Source organism: Equus quagga, chromosome 14, assembly GCF_021613505.1.
Source record: "Equus quagga isolate Etosha38 chromosome 14, UCLA_HA_Equagga_1.0, whole genome shotgun sequence".
In the NCBI taxonomy this organism is placed as follows: domain Eukaryota; kingdom Metazoa; phylum Chordata; class Mammalia; order Perissodactyla; family Equidae; genus Equus; species Equus quagga.
Window position 1 is genome coordinate 70734260 of NC_060280.1, and position 20514 is coordinate 70754773.

At 44.2% G+C, this 20514-nt stretch overlaps 1 protein-coding gene across 7 annotated transcripts; it reads right to left on the minus strand.

Moving 5' to 3' along the window:
• Positions 1–3522: 3522 nt before the first annotated feature.
• Positions 3523–20036, minus strand: ZNF202 (zinc finger protein 202). 7 transcript variants are annotated; one of them, XM_046638087.1, is made up of 9 exons: positions 19927–20033; positions 18822–18944; positions 18507–18620; positions 9263–9761; positions 8357–8567; positions 7908–7996; positions 6843–6972; positions 6181–6300; positions 3523–5700 (listed from the first exon to the last, which is right to left on the minus strand). In XM_046638087.1, exons 4-9 carry the CDS (start codon positions 9662–9664, stop codon positions 4706–4708), a joined length of 1947 nt encoding a protein of 648 aa, XP_046494043.1. In that variant the 5' UTR covers positions 9665–9761; positions 18507–18620; positions 18822–18944; positions 19927–20033; the 3' UTR covers positions 3523–4705. The 7 variants fall into 7 exon arrangements, with proteins under 7 accessions (XP_046494043.1, XP_046494045.1, XP_046494047.1 ...); XM_046638089.1 differs by lacking the exon at positions 18507–18620; XM_046638091.1 differs by lacking the exon at positions 18507–18620 and having other exon boundaries at positions 18762–18944.
• Between the last annotated feature and the right edge of the window lie 478 nt (positions 20037–20514).

Sequence of the window (20514 nt, forward strand, 5' to 3'; positions counted from 1 at the left end):
GCCAGCCCCCCTCCTCCTTTTTTTTGCCACAGCACAGCTGACAAGTGGTATAGGTCCATGCCCAGGATCCGAATCTGCAAACCTTGGGCCACCGAAGTGAAGTGTGCTGAACTTAACCACTATGGCATGGGACCAGCCCCCCTTTCCCAGTTTTTTGTTTTAAATTTTTCTTTCCAGTTTTCCCTCCACTGTTTAGAATATTATTTGCTTTATTTCATATCTTATAATGAATATCCTTGATACTGTACACTGCATACTTTAGTAACTTAATGTAATAATTTAATAGTGTATACTTAATGCCTGAAGTTAATCAACATCTTATAGCTTTTGTCGTGAAAAGTTCATGAATGATAAAACACTTAAATTCTGATCTCTCTATCCCAACTTACATGCTATTTCTGATCTCTATTTTAGTTATTTATCCAAAATACAATTTTATTTCAGTAGAGGGCCTTTCAGAGTATCCTGTCACAGGTAAGGAAGGAAGCAGAGATCTTCCTCCTTTGTTCTGCTGATCCAGTCTTTTGCTTTTGCATTGATGTTTCTGGACTCCAGGTTAACTCCTTGGTTGGGTGTTTTGTTCCAACTGCACCACAGCACTTCTGCCTTAGAAGTGCTTCTCTGTAGAGCTTTTGAAGAGATTCAGTAAATGAACCAAAGCATCAAACAATTGCTGTAGTCCTCTTCCTGAAATCTTCACTAGGTAAGGAGACTCCTGGATTCTTCTACAGGATAAGATGTACAACGAATGAAGGAACCACAGATGGAAGAGCCAGAGCCATCGTCTTACAGGAAATCCTGAGAATTTAGTTGCAATTATTTTCCTGTAAAATGGCCTTTTTGAAGCCTTGTCATACTCTGCCCAGAACATTACTAACATTTATACTCTATTTAAATGAAGATTTAGTTATTTTCTTCATGCCCTTTTGTATTGGATCTTGTTGCTTCAGCTACCCAACACTGCAGCTTCTGGAAGTCTTTATATAATCCTTACACTTGTTTTTTAGCTCCCAGTCTCCCCTGAAGAATCCCCATCCTCACAAATTACCATGAGTCTAGTCTGTGCTGATTGACTCCTTTTTTAGGATTTAAATTGCATTCCACCTTCCTCCTGCCTGAAACCTCCATGAGCATACACACACAAGAAAAACAACAGGAACTGCACATTATGGGATATCCTTACTTTTGCTGCCCTAACAACCATCCTTTGTTTCTTCTTATTAGGGATGATTTACAAAGGTTGGTATCTGAAGAGAGCTCAAGCCTTTTCCTTGCCTGCTCCTCAGGACTTCCCCAAGGAGGAATGAAGTTATTTCACTTCCAAGGAGACATCCTCAAGTTTAAGGACATTAGATTTTGCCAAAATACAGGTGAGTACATTGGTACAGCACCCATTTTTAGGATTTTAGTCTTTTCCTCTCCCAGAAAATAAATTAATGGGTCAGCCAGCCAACATCCCTAGAAATATAAGGTGAGAGAAAAGAATACATGTATATTTCTTTCAGGAGAGCCATTGTGGCCAGAAGAAACACTTTGGTCAGCTGAGGGAAATGTTGGAGGTAAAACAAAAAAATACTGGTGTGGAAGAGTACCAAATTATTAATCTGCGCAGCATATCATAATTTACTACTTCTCAGTACAGCTTTGGCTCTACAAAACCATCATGGGGCCCAATTAGCACTCATCTGCGTTGCCGTCATTCCTAGGAGCCTGGTGAGTCAAAATGATTTTTGGTAGGGGGCACATTACCTCACTGTCCTCACGCAAAGGAGTGATCTAGAGGCTCCTGCCCTTAACTGAGAAGACTGGAGCAAATGTTCCCTGCTGACTGTGCAGGATTCAGTGGGGCATTTTCACGTTCACTATTCTGTTGCTCAAAGGGAAGAACGCACCCTCTATTAGATCCATTACTTGAGTTGGGCTGTGGAGAAAAAGGCAGTAGTTTTTAGCCGGCTTTGGTTCTAGTACTTTGATGGTAACCCAATAAACAAAATTCTCCATGTGGTTCATCTGGTTCACTAGATTCCACTCAAGAGTCTGAGGCCTAAGTTCCACATAATAAAAATATATTTTGATTTATCTCTTTCCACTTATTTCTCTTGGAACTTTGGGGTAAAGAAGAGGCTGAATATTCCTTGGTTATTCCTAAACTAATGGTCAAATAATATTTTAATTTCATAATTTTATTAGCACACAATTTCATTTCCAACAATCTAGCAATTCTCCAAGTTGTTGATTTAGACTACCTTATAGCTTCCTCCAAATAATAGCTTTAAAATCCTATCTTTTTCTTCCTCAGAAACTTTTTAGTGTGGTATTCAAGACCACCAGGATTCAACAGTTCACGAAATTTGACAGGGGAGCCCTCCTGAATGGTAAGGACATCCTGAGCTCTAGCATCTCCCTATCTTCAGCTCCACTGCTTCTCGTTCATTCCAGGTTCTTGTTCTGGCCCTGCCGCTGAAAACTGTAGTTCTGTTTTTGTTCCGATTTAGGAGACAGCATGTCTCCGCAAGAACCTCAGAAAATACACTAATTTGCAAGAGACCAGAGATTTAGTGTCAGCATATGAAAATGTGCGAGGGGATCATCAATAAAATAACTATTTGATTTTCCAACAAACTGGATCTCTCTCTCAAACTTTCCCTTAGGTAGAACTCTATTGACAGATTTTCACTTATTGCAATAATGCAGACCAATCAGAGATTTAAAAGTCAATTTGTTCTGTTACCTCCAGAATTTCATGAACTTTGATAAATGGTATGAGCTAGGGGAAATTATCTTTTGAGGCTGACATTTCACCCAAGACAAACTGTGCTTAGACTTTACTCTCTGGTTGAGAAATGTCTGCGTATTTGGATAGTCTTCTGTAAACTCCAGGTTCAGATCTTACCTCAGCGTGCATATATCCCACCTGTGGCTCTAACCATGCCAAGCCTTCTCCAGTCTCATGGAAAACCACTCTCTACTCCCAGATCTTTTCGTGACTATGAATGCTCTTCAGAAGAATCAGGAACCTGAAGTCCTGGGAAGTGAATGGGTAAAACGGAAAGTCCCAGAAACCAGGGAACTTGGCTGCCAGTGTTACTTTTATTTATTTCATATGTGTGTATTTCCAGAAGGACAATGGTTGACTGGTATTAAAACCAAACCAGTCAATCAGAATATCATTACTGACCAAAATGAGAATTTCCTTGTTGAGCTATTAGGGCTGAGGCCTTGTCATCCCACCCAAATTCCCCTGGTGTACACTGCCACATAATGGATGGAGAAATAGAGAAGAAACCAGGCGCAGAAGATAGTTTCCCTTCTCATGCTTTAATCCCATACCCTGTGCTCCACTTATGCAGGACGGTTTCCCCAGTCCTTGCCACTCCCACGATCAGAGCAGGTGAGGTTCATAATTATTCAGCCTCATCTCCATGGAACCCTTATCAGGCAACAGAGATCCTTGGGCCATGAGATACTACTATTTAGTTCTTAATTACATGAAATCACGTAAGAAAAAGCAAACAACGCAAAAACATGAAAGCCATTTACTCCTGGTAAATTCTTGAGTGTCCCAGGTACTGGGGTTCATAATTTTCCCTGGTATCAGAGAACCGAGGCAGGGATGATGGGGCTTGGGTGTCAGGAGAATAGTCTTGATGGCCTTAGCCAGCAGCAACAGCTTTTCTTAATTTTTCCACAATTTGATCTCAGATCTTCTCCAGTTTTCTTCATAGAAATGAAGGGACCTGGTCAATCATGATTCTGTAATTATTATAGTGCCTTTGTAAGCTGACGGTGTTCCAAAATCCCCTCACAAACCCATGCAGAAGGTGCGGTAGGTGGGCTTGTACATACGTGAGGATGTAAATGATTTCAATATGCTTCACGGAATCCCTCGGCACCTAAATGCTCCAGCTCACTTGTAGAAGTGCTAGGGACAAAACCAAGAGACTGGCAGGACAGCAGAAGGGGAGGCATGAGTGTTCTAACAGGAAAAACCCACAGGGAACAGGCTTCTGACTAGGTCCTCCTTTCTAGCCGTGTCTGGCACCCGGTGTCATGTTGAGACTGGGGAGGGGAGCAGCCTGACAAGGTCCACAGGAAGCAGCCGTGAGGTTTTCACCCATCAAACACTTCTCCCCTCTCTCCCCAGTATCAAAGGAAAGTGCATGGTGAAGAAGTGAATCAGTGAGAGATTTGTACACTTATCCTGTGAATGTGCCGCAAAGCCATCAGGATGCAAATCTCCTGCCTTGAGTTCAGGGCTGTGTGCTTTAAGATTTGAGCCCAGTAAGGACAGAATCCTAAAGGCTGGTCCCTTGCCAAACCTAAGGTTTGTCCTGGGCCCCTTTAAACTTGGCTGTTAAGGAGTCTTTAGGATATGTAACAGGCTATTTTGGGGAAAATATAACAACCACAAGCTCTTAAGTCTTCTAATTCTCCTACTTCATACCCATGAGGTAGAGGCAGGAGCACTCCCATTAAGGAGAAGCCTCAATTCAGGTTGTACTTTGGGCAAAAAATCCCCTCAAGGAGCAGAAGAAGATTGAGAGGTTCTACCTGGGGGTTTGATTTAGTTGTGGGAAGAGGTTATGCAGATTGGGGCAAGTCAGGGAGACTCCCTAGAAAAGGTCTTCCCAGGCTGACGAGAGCGCTTCTCCTGGCCCGTCCACGGGTAAAGGCTGAATGCAGATCTCCTCACTTGGGGACCTAGCTAGGAGGTCTTTTCTGAGTGGGTCCTCTGATGCCTGATTAAGTGATAGCCTCTGCTGAAGCTTTTCCCACAGGTAGGGCACGTGAATGGCTTCTCGCCAGTGTGCGTTCTTTGATGCCTGACGAGGTGGTCCCTCCGACTGAAGCTTTTCCCACATTCATTGCATCGGCAGGGCCTCACCGAGGCATGTCCTCTCAGGTGCTTTGCAAATGCCGCGCTATGGTTGAAGCACCGCCCACACTCGCTGCAGAGATAGAGCTCCTCAGCGGCGTGTGTTTTCCGGTGTGCCAAGTATCGCCTGTGGTCACTGAAGTCCTCTCCACACTCTCCACACAAGTAGGGTTTGCCTCCAAGGTGGATTCTTTGGTGTGTTGTTAGCACAGATTTCTGGCTGAAGCTTTTGCCACAAATAGTACAGAAGAAGGGTTTTTCTCCTGTATGTGTCCTCTGATGCCTGACAAGGTCTGAAGTCCAACGGAAGTGTTTCCCACAATCCTCACATCTATAGGGTTTTTCAACAGGTGGAGTTCTCTCAGCCTGGACCCGAGGAGAGGTCTCATCCAAATTCTTCCGGTTTAGGGGAAATTTATAAGGAGTGCCCATTTTGTGCACCTTTTGGTGCCTGGCAAGATGTGAGCTCCGTGTGTAACTTTTCCCACACTCCATACATTTATAGGGTTTCTCTCCTGTGTGAGTTCTCAGGTGTCTAACAAGGTGCGAGTTACAAGTGAAACTTTTTCCACATACAGGACAGTCATGATGTCTCCCTAACAGGGGATGGATAGGCATTGTTTCCCGAAGATTTGTTAAACTATTAACTTGAGAAATATTTGTACCAAATCTTCTTTCATTAAGTCTACCTGGATCATCCTCAAAGACGATTTCCCAATCTGGAGTCTGATGAATTTCTGGATCTCCCAAAACAGACCTGTGCAGATCCTCCAAACTCAGCTCTTCTTGCTCAAGATAGTCTTCCTCATCTTCACTCCTGTCTCCTGTAGAGAGGGTGAGAGGAGAAAGGGGAAATTACAGAGATAACGGTGCCTTCTACACAAGGAGGGGATTTTTAAACAGTTTTGGGGGAGCAAGATCATATAGAGAAGCTCCTATTTCATAACTCTAGAGGTTGGGAAAGAAGGAAATAACCAGACAACTGAATGCATACCATGTGCCAGGCACTTTCTCATGTGATATCTCATGTCAACAAACCTCAGTATGGACAAGTATCCTCATTTCACAAATGTGGAGACTGAGGAGCAAGAGTTTAAGTGACCTGCTTAGTAAATGGTAGAGCTGCAATTCCAAAAGTTCTGTTTTTTTCCTTTCACCATTTTGCATCACATAGCCCTCAAACAAATGATGGGCGGGGTGAGAGAGAGGAAAAGCATAGAAGAATTTGGCATTCAGCGGAAGATAGCAGCACTGACTAGAGGAACTGGCAAGTAGGGGGGAAGATTCCTTGTGTCATTCCTCACCTGTGTAGGTAAAACTCAGGATTTCTGGCTCTTGAGACTCTTGAGGCTCTGGGATATCTGGGACCAAAGGCTCTTCTTCTCTAACATGGGAGATCTCATCTAGTCTGGGGATTGGAAATGCTGCTCAAGAGAAGGAAAACAGGACATTTCGATTGGCAATCAAGTAATAATTCCCTGCGTTAAGAGCAGATCTTTTCTGTTTGGTAGATTGTAGAACAAATATATAGCCAGGTCAGTTGATCAGATCTTGTCTCTTTAGCTTGAGCAGCTCTAACCAAGTACTGCATCTCTCTCACCTTTCATCTACAACTCAGTCATTATACAACTGTAAATGCTACCGTCTTTCCCCATATTCAAGTAAGTAGATTATCTCCAACTTTTATTGCTTATTTCAAAACTCATATGCTCACTTCAAATATACTAAAGCTGTAATATTACAACTTTATTTTCTTATTAGAAGTTTCCAACTACTTTCCAAGCATTTTATCTTCTCTTTAACTTGGAAGGATAACATCTTCCTTAGCTAATCCTTCGACCTCATTGGCAAAGTCAACATAAGAAAAGTGTACTGCATACAGTCTGAGGTCTAAGATCCCCATAATTTCCAACAGGAAAATGATGTCTGTGCTCAGAACACTCTGGAAACAGTTGAAATTCCTTACACAAGGAGACCACAATTCCACAGTCTTCCTCCAAGACATATTCTCCATAGAACTCTTTCTGTGTTGGATCCAGATCACTCCACTGGTCCTGAGAGAAGCACACAGCCACATCCTTGAAGGTTACCAACCCCTGAAACAACACAAAGATTCAATTAAAGTGTGATGCTTCACGGAGCCTCATCTTTTGTTCCTGCAATGAAAGTCACTGGTATAGGGAGAATCCACCCAGGAGACAAAAGGAACTCAAATGGGACACCTGGCTCCCTTTCAGGAAATCTGTGTTTCGCCCTCTGTCCCTGCTCCTCGACCTGCTACTTTTGCACTGGCCTCCTGCTGCTCCCTCCAGTCCCAATGCCTTCCCTCAGGACCAGCCTATGTTCTTCTCCTCCTTGAAGATATTGTTTAAAATATAAGACAAGTCTTCCAAGTCATCATTCAACTTCCTAGTTGATGCTTTAATATTACCTACATTTCTGTAAAAACTTCTCTTTTCTAGGAAGCTTTCCCTAACTGACCTTATCTAATCACCTATATCACTTACATAGTCTACAGAGCAGAAACAGGATTTTTTTCTTCAGCTAGACTACAATCTAAAAACACAGATGAAATCTCCAGCCACACAGCTCAGTTTCGGGGCTCTGACCATGATGAATGCATCATAAATGTCATGGCCAGACCCTGGAAGAGTACGCCACACAATTTCAGAAATTGTTTCTAAAGCACAGTCAGTCATTCTTACAAATGTCTATCAAGGTTATTCCTAAAAACAAAAACAAACTCTCATTCAAACATTCGAAATTGTAGTGCACTGTTACAAAGTAGCCCCATTTCATTAGTCCCTCTGGTCATTGGCACATAAGGAAGCTTTGGAGCCTGCAGATCCAACTGAGGCTGTTATAGTGCTCTCATTAGAGGCAACTCCTCCCCTCCAGACACATGCAGAACTGAGAACTGGACTGGCAAAAGGACAGTGGAAATCTGTGTCCTGTCTGACTCATTTCGTATATGGCTAATGCCCACTAGTTCTTCAGATTCTCTGTGGTACAGAGGGAAACTAGGGCGCACCTGTGACAGAGCAGTAAGAAGGGCAACCATCTCTTGGTTTCCATTGTTCCTCTCTTCAGGAAGGTCTGGGTCCTGCGGCAATGGAACTTCTAAGAAGAAAAGAAGGCAGAGATCAGTGATATGTAGTGCACCCCTGTAACTGGCAAAGAGCTGAGCATTCCCCATCATCTTTGGTGGGAAGGTAGGAATCAAGAAACCGGCCTAAGAACAGCTCAAGTCATCCCAATGCTACCACCTATAACACTACTGAAATGCCAAAAGAATAACCAAGAATATTACCACCTGAGCTTAGCCCTATTTGTGGGGGACTCTAGCTGGTACTGTTTCCTCTCAACTCCCTGGGTTCTGTAATTTATTCCCATTACAATCTACCCAGCCTTCTTGGTATAGGAGAAATATCCCCCTCCCCATACTCTGCCACCATCCCCCTTCCTGCTGAGGTTTCTCACCACTCTCCTGCAGGGGCTGGAACTCCAATTCATGGCATGGGCTCTGCTCTTCTGGTGGCTCCAGATCTGGGCTCTGTGTCATCTCTTCATGGGACTCCTCAGGGGTCGAGGTCTGCACAGGATCCTGCAGCTCCGTAGGTGACTCAGGCTCTACTCCCGGATGCACTGTTTCCTCTGAAAGGACTTCCTGGCCATGAACATGGACAGTCACCTGGGAATAATTCCAACTTCCAGTCACCATGGAGTCAGGAGGAAAATCTTGGTTGTCGTCAGGGCTTATTTTAGGAGACGTTGCCAAGAGAAAAACTCCCAAGGGGACTCAGATGAGGAGGGGAAACTTGAGTTCCAGTGAGGCATGCAAGGTGGAGTTGAAGGTTATCCTCACCAGGACAAGGCAGGGGACACTCAGATACCGCACTGCTTTCTCACTTCCCTCAACCATGCCCCTGGCACCCAGGGCTCTGAGGTACCCATCCTTCCCATCTCTACCTATCCCACCCGCAGCTCTCCCTGCTGTTTGCTTCCCTGTCTTGTTGTCCTGGGAGGGGGCTCTGTGACTGAGGGTCTATAAGAACCTTTGAGGAAGTTACCAAATTGTCCTTCCCAGGAAGAGGAGGTTCAACATCCAAAGGGAAAGCCAGAACCATATGACCCTTGGGTGCTGAGGCCCTTAAGACAGACTGCAGGCAGGTGTTTCAGAAACCAGGAAGTCACACTCACCACACACAAACGCGCACATACACACCTCTGCCCCGTGGAGCTTACGGATCTAGGGGCAATCTAAGGGCAGAGCCAGTTAAATTTAAATGGCAATTTATGGGGGCCCTGTAAGCCCTACCCCCAAATTCATCCTTCCAGCAAAAAGTCCCCCTCCACATCACACAGATCAGGACTCCCCCTCCTCACCCACCGCCTTGGTCTCCTGGGTTGTTTCTGCAAACCCTCCACCAGCGTCACTGCCTCCTCGCCACTCTCTGGTCGCTGGCCCCGCACCCAGCTCTGCAGTTCTCCAGGCAGGACGGTAAGGAACTGTTCTAGCACAAGCAGCTCTAGGATCTGCTCCTTGGTCCGCCTCTCTGGCCTCAGCCACTGATGACAAAGTTCTCGGAGTCGAATGAGAGCTTCTCGAGGGCTTGCTGCTTCCTGGTAGCGAAAGCATCGGAAGTTCTGGTGCGAGGTCTCCAGCACAGGGTCATCCCTCTGTAAGACAGACTCTGGCCTACAGGTGAAATCATCTTCCAATTTCACCATAAGTATTCCCTCTTCTTCCCAAAGATCCTGGTCCTCTGGTTCCAAGGCTGTAGCCATTTTCTGGTTCTGGGGTGGTCTCACACCATTTAGAGCTCACACTGTCATTAACCTCCAGTCTGAGCCTGGGGACCTCGAGGAATTTCTCCCAAGGGACCTGGGGTAGAAAAGTAGAGACAAACAACAGTATAAGCATGAAATTATACACAGGGATAACAGTTCTGAGTTCAATCATAATCCTGCACACATACTACTTCCTCAAACTATTAAATCTCCTTTCCCCTAATCTGCATAACTATATGTTATAAATAGATCTAGTTGGAATAGGAAGATGTATGTCTCAAGGTATGTTTTCCCACCTCTTTTCCTAGGCAAGGTTCACATCCCATAGAAAAATACTGCTTTTCTACTTCATGAAACCAGTGAACCTAAAAGGAATAGGCTAGGAGAAAGGACAATCACCTGCGGAAAAACGTGGTATTGACTACAAAAGCACCCCCACAAGCAACCTTCCTCTTGTTGATGTTTTTAATTAGACCTACAGACCCTCAAACCCAAGGTTCAAAATTGAATTCATTACTCTAACTCCCAAACCCACTCCTCTTCCCGGAGTCCTGTCTTGGCTGAGACCATCACTTGTTAAATAAACACTCAACTCTGTAATCCTTGGATTCAACTTTGATTCTTCCCCATGGCCTACAGCTCGTTAAGCCAATTCTACCTCTTAGGCCTCTAAATCCATCTCCTCATCGTCTTTCCCATAAACTGCTTTAGCTTGGGTCGTCATCTCTTGCCTGGACCACTGCCATACTCCCTAACTGCGATCCCTGCAGAACGCAACTATGAACACAGTCTAACGGAAGTACCTGTGGAGCTTTTGCAGAACACAGTATCACATATCATTCTGCATATTCTGATTGTCAACCTAGGCAACTGTGTCTTTAGAAAATCTGTGTGTTGTTCTGATGTGCATCCTGGTTGAAAAATACCTAGGGTGTGTAAGGTTGAAAGAGAGTCCTGAAGTCAGACTGCTAGGGTTTGAATCCTGGCTCTATTGTTCACTAGGTCTGGGGCCACGGGCAGTTCCTATTCTCCTTACACCTGTTTCTCCATTTACAGAATGGAGGTAATAATGGTATCCACCTAATGGGGTTACTATGAGGATCACATGCATCATTATCTGTGAAGTACTCAGAAGAGCGATAGCATCCCAATGTTAACTATTAACTTCCTAAATTATAGTTCCAACTGTTCCCTCAACATTTAAAAATAACTTTTTACTGTTGGAAATATATTCTCAAGCCTCATATCCTGCTTTTTCCTCTGTACTACCTGGCTATAAGGAACGCACTGCTGATCTCCCTACAATAGGGTGTCTTCAGGCCTCCTTGCCTGTATGAAGGCTTGCTCCTCTGCACGGAATACTCACTCCCCCACCCCCAATGCCGCATGGTATGTTCTCATTTCTTCTTAACAAGTCCCCTCTTCTTCATTCCCATGATTTACAATGTAGGCCCTTATCAGTTCTTGTCTGGATTTCTGCAACTGCCTCCAGATATGAGCCACTTGCCTCTAGATTTGTTACCTTCAAGCTACCATTCATAGTATCACAAGAGTGAGCGCTCTTGAGAAATCTGGTCATGTCCCTTTCCTGTTTAAGATCATCACTCCTCCCTGTCTTCTAAGTGAAAGACAAACTTCTAAGTACTATACAGTGGGTTGACCTTCACCTTGTTATTGCTTTTGCCCTCCTCCCCAATCCTTTCACACACACACACACAGTGTATGCATGTGAAGCACACAAAAGCCCTACGCTCTCTGGCTTTGGGACATGCTCTTCCTTCTGACTTGTCACCCTTCATTAGGTTAAACTTATCTTTCAAGATATAGCTCAGGCTTCGCGTCTTCTGAGATGTTTTCTTTGATCTCATTATGCCTACCCTTAGACATGGTTAGAAATCACTTTGCTTCCATAGCAACCTGGGCATATCTCCATCACCCATCTGTCATATCACATAGCTATTGTTTATCTTCCCTCTGAAACTCCTTGAAGTTAAGGACTGTGCTTTCCATCAATCTCCAATACCTATTAAAGTGCACAAAAAATGCATTTAAATGAATAAACCTCCACTTGGAAGTTTTCTTCCAACTATAATAGGAAGAAACAATCTTTTCCTCTATTATGTTTCTGCTCTTTTTTATTCACCAAATCTTACTCATTCTACCTTCTAAATGTTTTCCAAATTCATTTATCTCATCTCCACTGCCATTCCCCTAGTGGAGCCACTATGACCCACTAGAAGGTGTTAAAATAACCTTTAAAAAAAAAATGACGATATCCTCAGCCCCTACACTGCAACTGGCACATAACAGGCACGTACGCATTCAATGAAGGACACGGTTCAAGTTTCACCACTGGTATTCCTGGTCCTGCCTGCTCCAGACCACTCTTCACATGGAACCTGAGGGATTCTTCATTTTTCAATCTTTTGGTGCTTCACTGCAACTCTTCAGATCCACAGTCAAGGTTATCAATCCACTCCTAACAGCTGTGTCTAATATGCTGTTGCCCATCAAACGAGTTTAATTTCAATGACCATATTATTCGCTTTTATTATCCATATCTCAAATCACTTCATTCATGCTTATTTCATTTTTCCATTAACCTCAAGCATTTACTACATACTTTCAGTCTGTTTTAGATAGTTCCATAATTTCTACATTTTCATGTGCTAATTTTCCTATTTATTAAATCTGCTGACTCTACCCCACGGTGGTTTGTAATTTTTTTAATTTTATGCCCATCTTGACTGGGATTGTTTTTTCTTTGGGAGTCCCGAGAACGCTGTTATAAAAGAGAGGCCTTTGAAAAGAATTTCCTTTGCTTCTACCTAAGTACTAATGGTTTCAATGATGTTGGATCAGTTTTTATGTTAATTTCTCACGGTATTCCAGAATCATGCCGATAGCGTATTATTTGGGCCTATGCCTGTGAGTGATTTTTGTGTTACCCAAGGCTACTTCCTTGCCCATTTGCTTGACTGGCAGACAGATTTTCACAAAGGGGATAGCTCTTCAAGGCTCCAGGCTGGCAGATGGTTTAATTCCATATCCCTCCTCCATCCTCACCAGTTCCCCAATTCATATCTCCTTGTTGGAGCATAGGTATTAGAACCCCAAACTCCAGAAGTGTTATTCGGTTTGAAATCTCCTTGGGCTGTGGTGGACTCAGCTTGTACTTACTCCTTTAGCTTTTATTCCTGGAATCTATACATTTACCTTTAGTTTTGGAGGGGGCAGGCATTTAATAATGGGCAGGAGCCCCATCCACATGAGTTCCACCTGCAATATTGCAAGAAGGTCTGTGTGGTGAACTTTCTAACATACAAAATCAGCCACTGTCTTCACATTGTCCATAGTATAAAATTGAAACTCCTTATAATTTGATACTCAAGGCCCTTCAAGACCTGGCCCCTGCCTACTTCCTTTTCTCCTATGACTGCCACTCCCACTGAAAGTCACTGCTTGAATGGACTGTTCTCTCTTTTCTATGCTCTCATTGGGCTTTCCTGATGCTGTTCACTCTGCCTGAAATGCTCTTTTCTACCCTCTTTACTTAGTTCACTCTACTCACCCTTCAGATCTGTTTTCCAGGATGCTTTTCCTGATCCTCCAAGATTGTTTCCACAGGAATTTGTACCCCTCTCCCCATATCATACCACACACATATATCTATCTATTTTTTATGTGGCAAAAAGTGTTCATCTTGCTGTTTAACTTGCCAGACTAAGGCTCTGAGGGCAGCACATGCAGCACCCAGCACGCCGCCTGTCAGGCAACAGGTGCTCAAGCACAGAACACTTATTAAGTTTTTTAAAGTCTTTTTTTGGAAGGATAAATACCCTGTCTTATTCTTATTCATACAATTGTCCAGCAAACTGTGCCCTAGACAAATGAATAAATAAGGAAGAAACATTTACTTTTTGGCCTGTGAGTAAAACAGAATATGCTTAGTGGTTCCTAACATGATGAAACCACAACTCATCACAAACCATCTTCAGGTTGCCAATGTAAGCCACACAAAGCTGTGTGTTTGGAAAAAAATCATTTTCCTTTGAGGATCTGAATCAACTTTAATAAGCACAAAACCAGACAGCACATAATTTAATGCAACTACAATGATTACTTATCCAAAGCTTCCCAATCCCTCACCTTTCTATCCCTGGAAGAGAAGATGGAATTGGTACATAGCATCTTTAGGTTTAACGAAAGGATTTCCATTATCTTAAAAGTCTAAGAAGCCATGCCTAGTGAAGCAGACTAGGAACTCTCATCATTTTCATGTAGCACTAGCTCAAGAGACTCCCTACCATAGATTCATGACAGAGGATTCCTGTTCTCACAGAGCTTTGCACTCCAAAAAAAATATAACAGCACCACATAAAACCTGCCATTTTTCATAGCCCTTCAGCAATCATGAATTGCAATTTCCATTGCTTGTTTTGTATTTACTTTGGCAGCCTAGGAAGATGAGATGAAGGCAAACAGAGCAGCAACAGCGGAATGAAGGGAGGAAAAGGAGTCCTTGGTGGGGCAAGATGGGAAGGAACAGAAGGCAGATGGTGCTGTGGAAAAGCCCACAATTAGGTATCCAAAGATGTGCGTTCCAGCCCCAGATCCCCCAGTAACTGGAGTTGTTGAGGGTCTCATGAGATACGTACACAAGAGCCCTGGGAAACGGTAAAGCCCTCTGCAGATAACCATTCTCTTAACTCAGAGAATTAGCTGAGATCCATGAGAGCTTATGAACTAAAATGTGCTGTGCAAATGTCAGTTTATCAACATTAGACACAGAAAATGGACCTTGTGTTTTATCCTAAAATTCAGGGGATGCGCTGCACCGCAAGTCTGCTTTGCAATTTGTTGCCCTTGCTATTCTAATACCTTCCTTCGAGGTCTGTCCTTGGAAGGGTTCCAGTGAGAGAGAAAAACCGAACACCAGGATACTGTAGGGAGACTGTGAAGCCAGGCCAGGAAGAGTGAAAGACCTGGTTCCAGAAAGCTCTCAAACAATGTGTGCAGAGACACTTCCCAAGCCTAGGCCTGGACAAGCCCCATGACCTAGTCTCTTCAGTGTATGTTTCTAACATATGGGGCAGGACTGGGGAGATGTGGGAAAGGTAAGACTTTTCTCCAATCTTTGGTCCAGCTGTCTCTGGCCCTTATCTGAATGTGTCACATGCCAGTGAAGGCCCTAACTCAATTCTACTGACAAGAACAGAAAACTGCAGGCAATGAAAGGATATCTGGTTCTCTACCTTAAAATGTTACTACTTGGGGTGATCTTTCTGAACCCTAAATGACACGTTTTGTACTCATAATTTAATCTACCTATAGGAGAGACAGGGATCTGACTTCTGGCAAACAATCTTCAGAAGAAAATAGTGATCAGAGAGGTTCAAATGATTATATTTAGCAGATTATCTATATCCCTTCCAGTCTCCATTCTTATCTTTTACCCTATTGCAGGCTCCTAATCTGGAAATTTGAATATGACCGCTCACTGGGGCTAACCAGACATTGCAACAGCTCTTCTCATCGTTCTAGAATAGAAATCAACTAATAAAACCTGTTCATTATCCTTTTCCAATGCTGTATTGTTCTTTAAAACTAAAGATTATCCAGCATGATCCTTCTACTGGAAAGACTGTCTTTCATCATTAACTGTTCTCCATACAGATACATGTCTATGCTTCCCACATAATGCTTAGGAGCTTTGGGGCCTTGGGTTTGGAACCCTCTCCTCACTTATTAGCCATGTGACGCTCCCTAAGCCTCAGTCTCATCTTCAAACTGTGGCCAATACTACCTACCTCACGTGGCTGTTTTAAGGAGTAAATGAAGTAACGTATAGAATCATTCAACCGAGTGCCTAGGCAGATACTCAATATATTTTGTTCTCTTTCCTTCAAATTGCTTTAAATCCTTTTGGGAAGAACGCGAGATTTCAATGATAAACAAAGCAAACAGTCCTTTATTTCATCATAATTCCAAAAAAAGAAAATTAAAATACACAGAAAAAAATCTTGATTTACTGTTATATTACAAATAAAGTGTTAAACCAAAAGAAGAGCCCTTGCTTTGAAGGCTCTTATAAGCTAAGATTAAATAAGATCCTTGGAACATAGACGGGACAAAATCTTAAAGGTGGGTTCTCTGCCAAAGACCTTATTAGCAATCCTTCTATGTACAATGTCATAGCCGTGTCCCCTCTCTAACTGGGAGGAGGGAATTTGAGGCAGCTTAGTATACCCAAGATGGCCCTTAAAACTTAACCCAGAAGGCAAAAGTAAGGCAAGGGCCGCATTCACTGACTTTGGGCCTTTTAACAAATCATAATCAGCATGCTTCAAACCACGTTTAAAAACTATTTCTTTAAAATATTTTTGCATTTAAAGTTTTTATTCCTTCATTAGATTCAACATAAAATACTTAAGTAGAAAGGGTAGAAGTGGCTTAAAGCTTACTATGATAGGTTTCAAAGAAACAGAATACAGTGTAGAGAAGGGGAAGACAGAAGAAATAAAAAGAGAGGCCAGATAAGTAGAGGGTGGTAGAGGGAAGAGTGTGGAGACTAAGACATAAATATCTTCTGCCATGAAATGTTGTACTTTGTGGTTACGATCAAGGTATAAAGCGGGTATAAAAATGTCGAGAGTAAATATGAAAAATGCAAAATAAAGCTATAAAAATCATAAGATTTCAATTTACTTTAAATTAAAATGTTTTCTATAGTATGTACCACAGGCCAAGGAGGCAGCGTTGGACAGTCGATAGTTCTGCCTTTGGAGGGAGATGAGCTGTGTTCTAGCTCCTAAAGATGTGTCATCTTGAAAATGGGGGTGATTCTCTATTTAAAGGCAAAGAGCTAGATGATCTTTTGAGAAACTATCAAGGTTTTTGATGGTGATAAAAGGGGGGCTTTGAGAGGAACAAGGATATACGGCTTCTTCATTGAGTACTTGGGCCATAATCTATTAGCCTAGGATGGTGAGAGGGATCTAGGCAAGAGTCAAGAAGCACTAGAAGCCAAATACAGATTTTAAGAGTCCAGAATTAAATATCTGGCCATCATGATCATATTGGTTAATCTCCAACATGAAGCTAGGCTTTTTAACCATAAAAGTTATCACCCAGAGGTGGTTAATGGCCTAAATAATGCAGGCCAATCTATATGCTTCACTTAAAATAGAACATCACAAACTAACCTGAAGCAGGAAAAAGGCAGTCATCAAACCTACCACCCACCCTGATGAGGACAGCAGTTTTCATTTGGCAGCTAGAATAAAACTAGCTGGATCCAATTAATTACTACAATGAAGATGGACAATGCCAATCACACAGTTAGAGGAACCATTATTTAATGAAAAATAACAGAATATAGCTTATAAACATAGCTGACCGAGGTGTAATATGGATAATTCAGAAGAGTCAATTCAAAAGTCATTACTATGTTCTTAGTTTTGTAATTAATATTCTCTGTCAGGATACTCCCTGTTCTGTATCTACATGACTTCCTTCTGGTTTGCCCAAGGCTCCCTTGCATATGATGAGATGATAAAGGATGGGATCCATGCCTGCTGGATCAGAGGAATCTGAGGAGTATGAGGTTTCCACTGCAGACTAAATCATGCTCCAAGGTAGAAGCAAGCCCAGGATGCCATTCTGTGGGCAGTGGTTAGTGTCTATCTCCCACTGTGAGCCCTGCCCTGAGGGTAAGACCCTCCTTATTCATTTTTGTATTCCCAGTGCCTAACACTTTGTCAAACATTTGGTAGGAAAGGTACTCAATAAATGTGTGTTCAATTTAATTAAGCTGTCTATTTCTCTTCCCCCAATCCGGATACAGAAGCACTGAAATTCAGAACATCAGTGGGTGCCAGGGCTTCTGGGTAATACACCACTCACAGGGACATTATTGCAATTTGGCATTAGCATTTATTCCAATCTCCTGGGGAGAATCAGGTGGCACAGCCATATGCTGCTTTACTGTGTGGCATAGGATTAGCGGAGAAAAATTTCTTCAAGGGGGGAGGAGGGCAGGGGATGGAGTTCATTCATTCCACAAATATCTACTGAACCTCAATTGCATGTTTCAGACAACTCAACGTGCTGGGCAAAGAAAGGTGAAAAAAGCACAGGCTCTGTCCACAAAGAATTTAACATGTAGTCAATAAAAAGCAGGGACTTTATCATACTAGAGATTCACAGCAAAAACCTCGAATATGGGTATAAGCTATATGATCAAAATGGAAGGTCCTATCAAGAGAATTGAGAAAATCAAGGTAGAAACTCATCAATATTCACCTTCAATTTAGCATAACTTAGCACTTCGAGTTTTAAGTACACTTTCTTAATTTTACAAGCAAAAGAACTTCGACCTAAGTGGTTAAATTATCCACACAAGATCGTATTACTGGTTTCAGCACAGAAGTACTCACCCCGATCTTGTGATCCCCAAACCACTGCAATGTTTATGAGTTGTTTGGCCAAAGGCAGTGGTTTTCAAGGTGAGAAACCCAGACCAGCGGCACCAGCACCTGAGAACTTGTCAGAAATGCAAATTCTCAAGCGCCTGCCCAGACCTATCATGGGAAACTCTGGGGGTGGCCCAGCAATCCGTATTTAATAAGCCCCTCAAATGCTTAAGAGGCAGGATAAGTTTGAGAACCTGTAACTAAGACAAAGGAAGTAAATCTGAGGTTCAAGCAGAAAGGATTCAACTTTTCCAGTGCTGGTTAAACCTAAAGGAGAGTTCGCAAAAGGAGACGAGTCTAGGACTGTTACATGTTTTATGCCTGTGCCAAACTGGGGAAAAAAATGTTGTAAACCTGTAACTTACCTCATCTGTACAGTTCGTAAAGCCCAAGAGTGCCTCACATCGTAGTAAACCTGGCTGTTCCCTTGAACTGTCTACTGTAATATGGTTTATGGAAAGAGTTCAAAAGAAGTACAGCTGGAGAAAAAAGGGGGAAAGATTATGTATCCCAGGTGTTCGGTCCTAGGAGGAAAAATGCCCTTCCTCTCTCCAACCCTGCTCACCCACTTATGCTAGACAGTAAGAGCATAAAGTTACCCCAGACAAATGGCCACAAACCCTAACTGCTCCACTGTCACACACTTCCCACCAGCAAGCCTCCCGTGGCTACCGCACAACCTTTCTGAAGTGGCTTTCTGGATCAAGGCCCATGGGGCAGCTTGGAAGAGAAGTTGGGAGGAGGGATGAGGGACTCCACTAGCATTCCTTGTGGCTTCTGAGTGAGGATGCCCTGGGTGTCACCTGCAGAGTGTGGACAGAGAAAAAGCAACAGTTCTAAGCCCAGCCTCTACGCGAGAGCCTGGAGGTGGTACTGCTCCCCAGAACCAAGGTGGCTGAACAAGAGGGAGGCCTAAGAGCCCCCCTTTGGGGAGGTCAGTGCAGGGACCAAGGCTGACAGGGTTATCAAAGCACCTAGGAGAACAAGAACATCCGATGCCCAGAAAAATAAAAACTGGGCTGACACCTTTCCAAGAGAACATAGCACGTCCATGGCATACAGACTAACAAACTTTTGGTCGAACCAGACAAGCAGCAGGGGCCCGTTCACTCTTGCTGAGGGTAACGGTAGTGCTGAGTAGTAGTGCCAAAACTGGCTACGAGGGGTGAGGGGTCGGGGAGACAGTGGAGACAGCAGCCACAGGCTTGAGAAGCTCGGGGTCGGTCACAGAGGCAGCTGAAGGGCCACAGGCCAGATGGTCTCCAAGGCCTAGTATGACCACGGGTGATAAGATCACGGGTTAGCGCTAGCTGCGTGTGTGTTGCAGGGGTGGTCAGCGGTGGAAAGAGTAGGGGTCAGCTAGGCAGGGAGCCTGCGGGGGGATTCTTGAGCAATCTGAGAAGCGGAGTGAGAAGGAGCTGCGGGAAATAAAGGGGCCTAGACGACTACTGCCTCGGTTCCGGGGGGCAGCTGGCGCGGAAGCAATGGGAGGTACGGACTAACTACGTTTCTGCAGGCCTCAGGAGGGGGCGGAGGGCGGTGGCTGGAAAGAAAGAAGCCTGGAGTGCCATCGCGTCTCCGGGGGTCCTAGCTCCGGCCATCAGGAGACACGGGGAGCACAATGCCGTGGCCCCCTCACTACACTGCTGCCGCCTCCTCCCCAGGACTGTACGATTTCCCCAGGCTCCGGGGGGGCGGGGTCTTCGACCCCTCCCCCTCTTCCCCGCCCTGCCCTGCCCGGCTCAGCCCGATCCGACCCGGCCCGGCCCGGCCCCCAGCACTCACGGCTCCGACAGCTCCGGCGGCTCCTCCCCTGCCCCGGCTTCTCCCCCACCCACTCCCGGCCGAAGCAGCGCCGCCGGATCCGAGCCGCGCGGGGCCTGGCGGGTCGGAACACGTGGGGCCTTTTCGCCCGGAAGCGGAAGCTGCCCTTCGCCCCGCCTCCTCATCGCGCTGGAGCCTTTCTAGGCTTTGGGAGGTTTGGTCCTCTCTATGTGCCCAGCGGGGGTTGAGGCTCCGTGCCCTAGGATGACTCGGTGCGAAAAGCCGGGTGCCAGACCGCTTCCGTCTGCACAGCCCCTCCTGTCTGAGCGAGGAGGCCCTGCCGTTTACACACACACATCTGCAGGGGGTTTCTTTTCGTTTTTCTGTTCTTGATCTTTTGTTTGTTTGTTTTGATTTAAGTGGCTATACCTCTACGTGTTTCTCTTGATGTTTTTCTTTTACATTTTCCGCGAAGCAAGGCAAAAAAGAGAGCAGTTTTGGGTTTGAATACTGGCTCTTGCATTCGCCATCAGTTGCAGGATCTTGTACAAATCCTTCCACCTCTCTGAATCTCAGTGCCCATCTAAAATGGGGGTGATGATACCATTG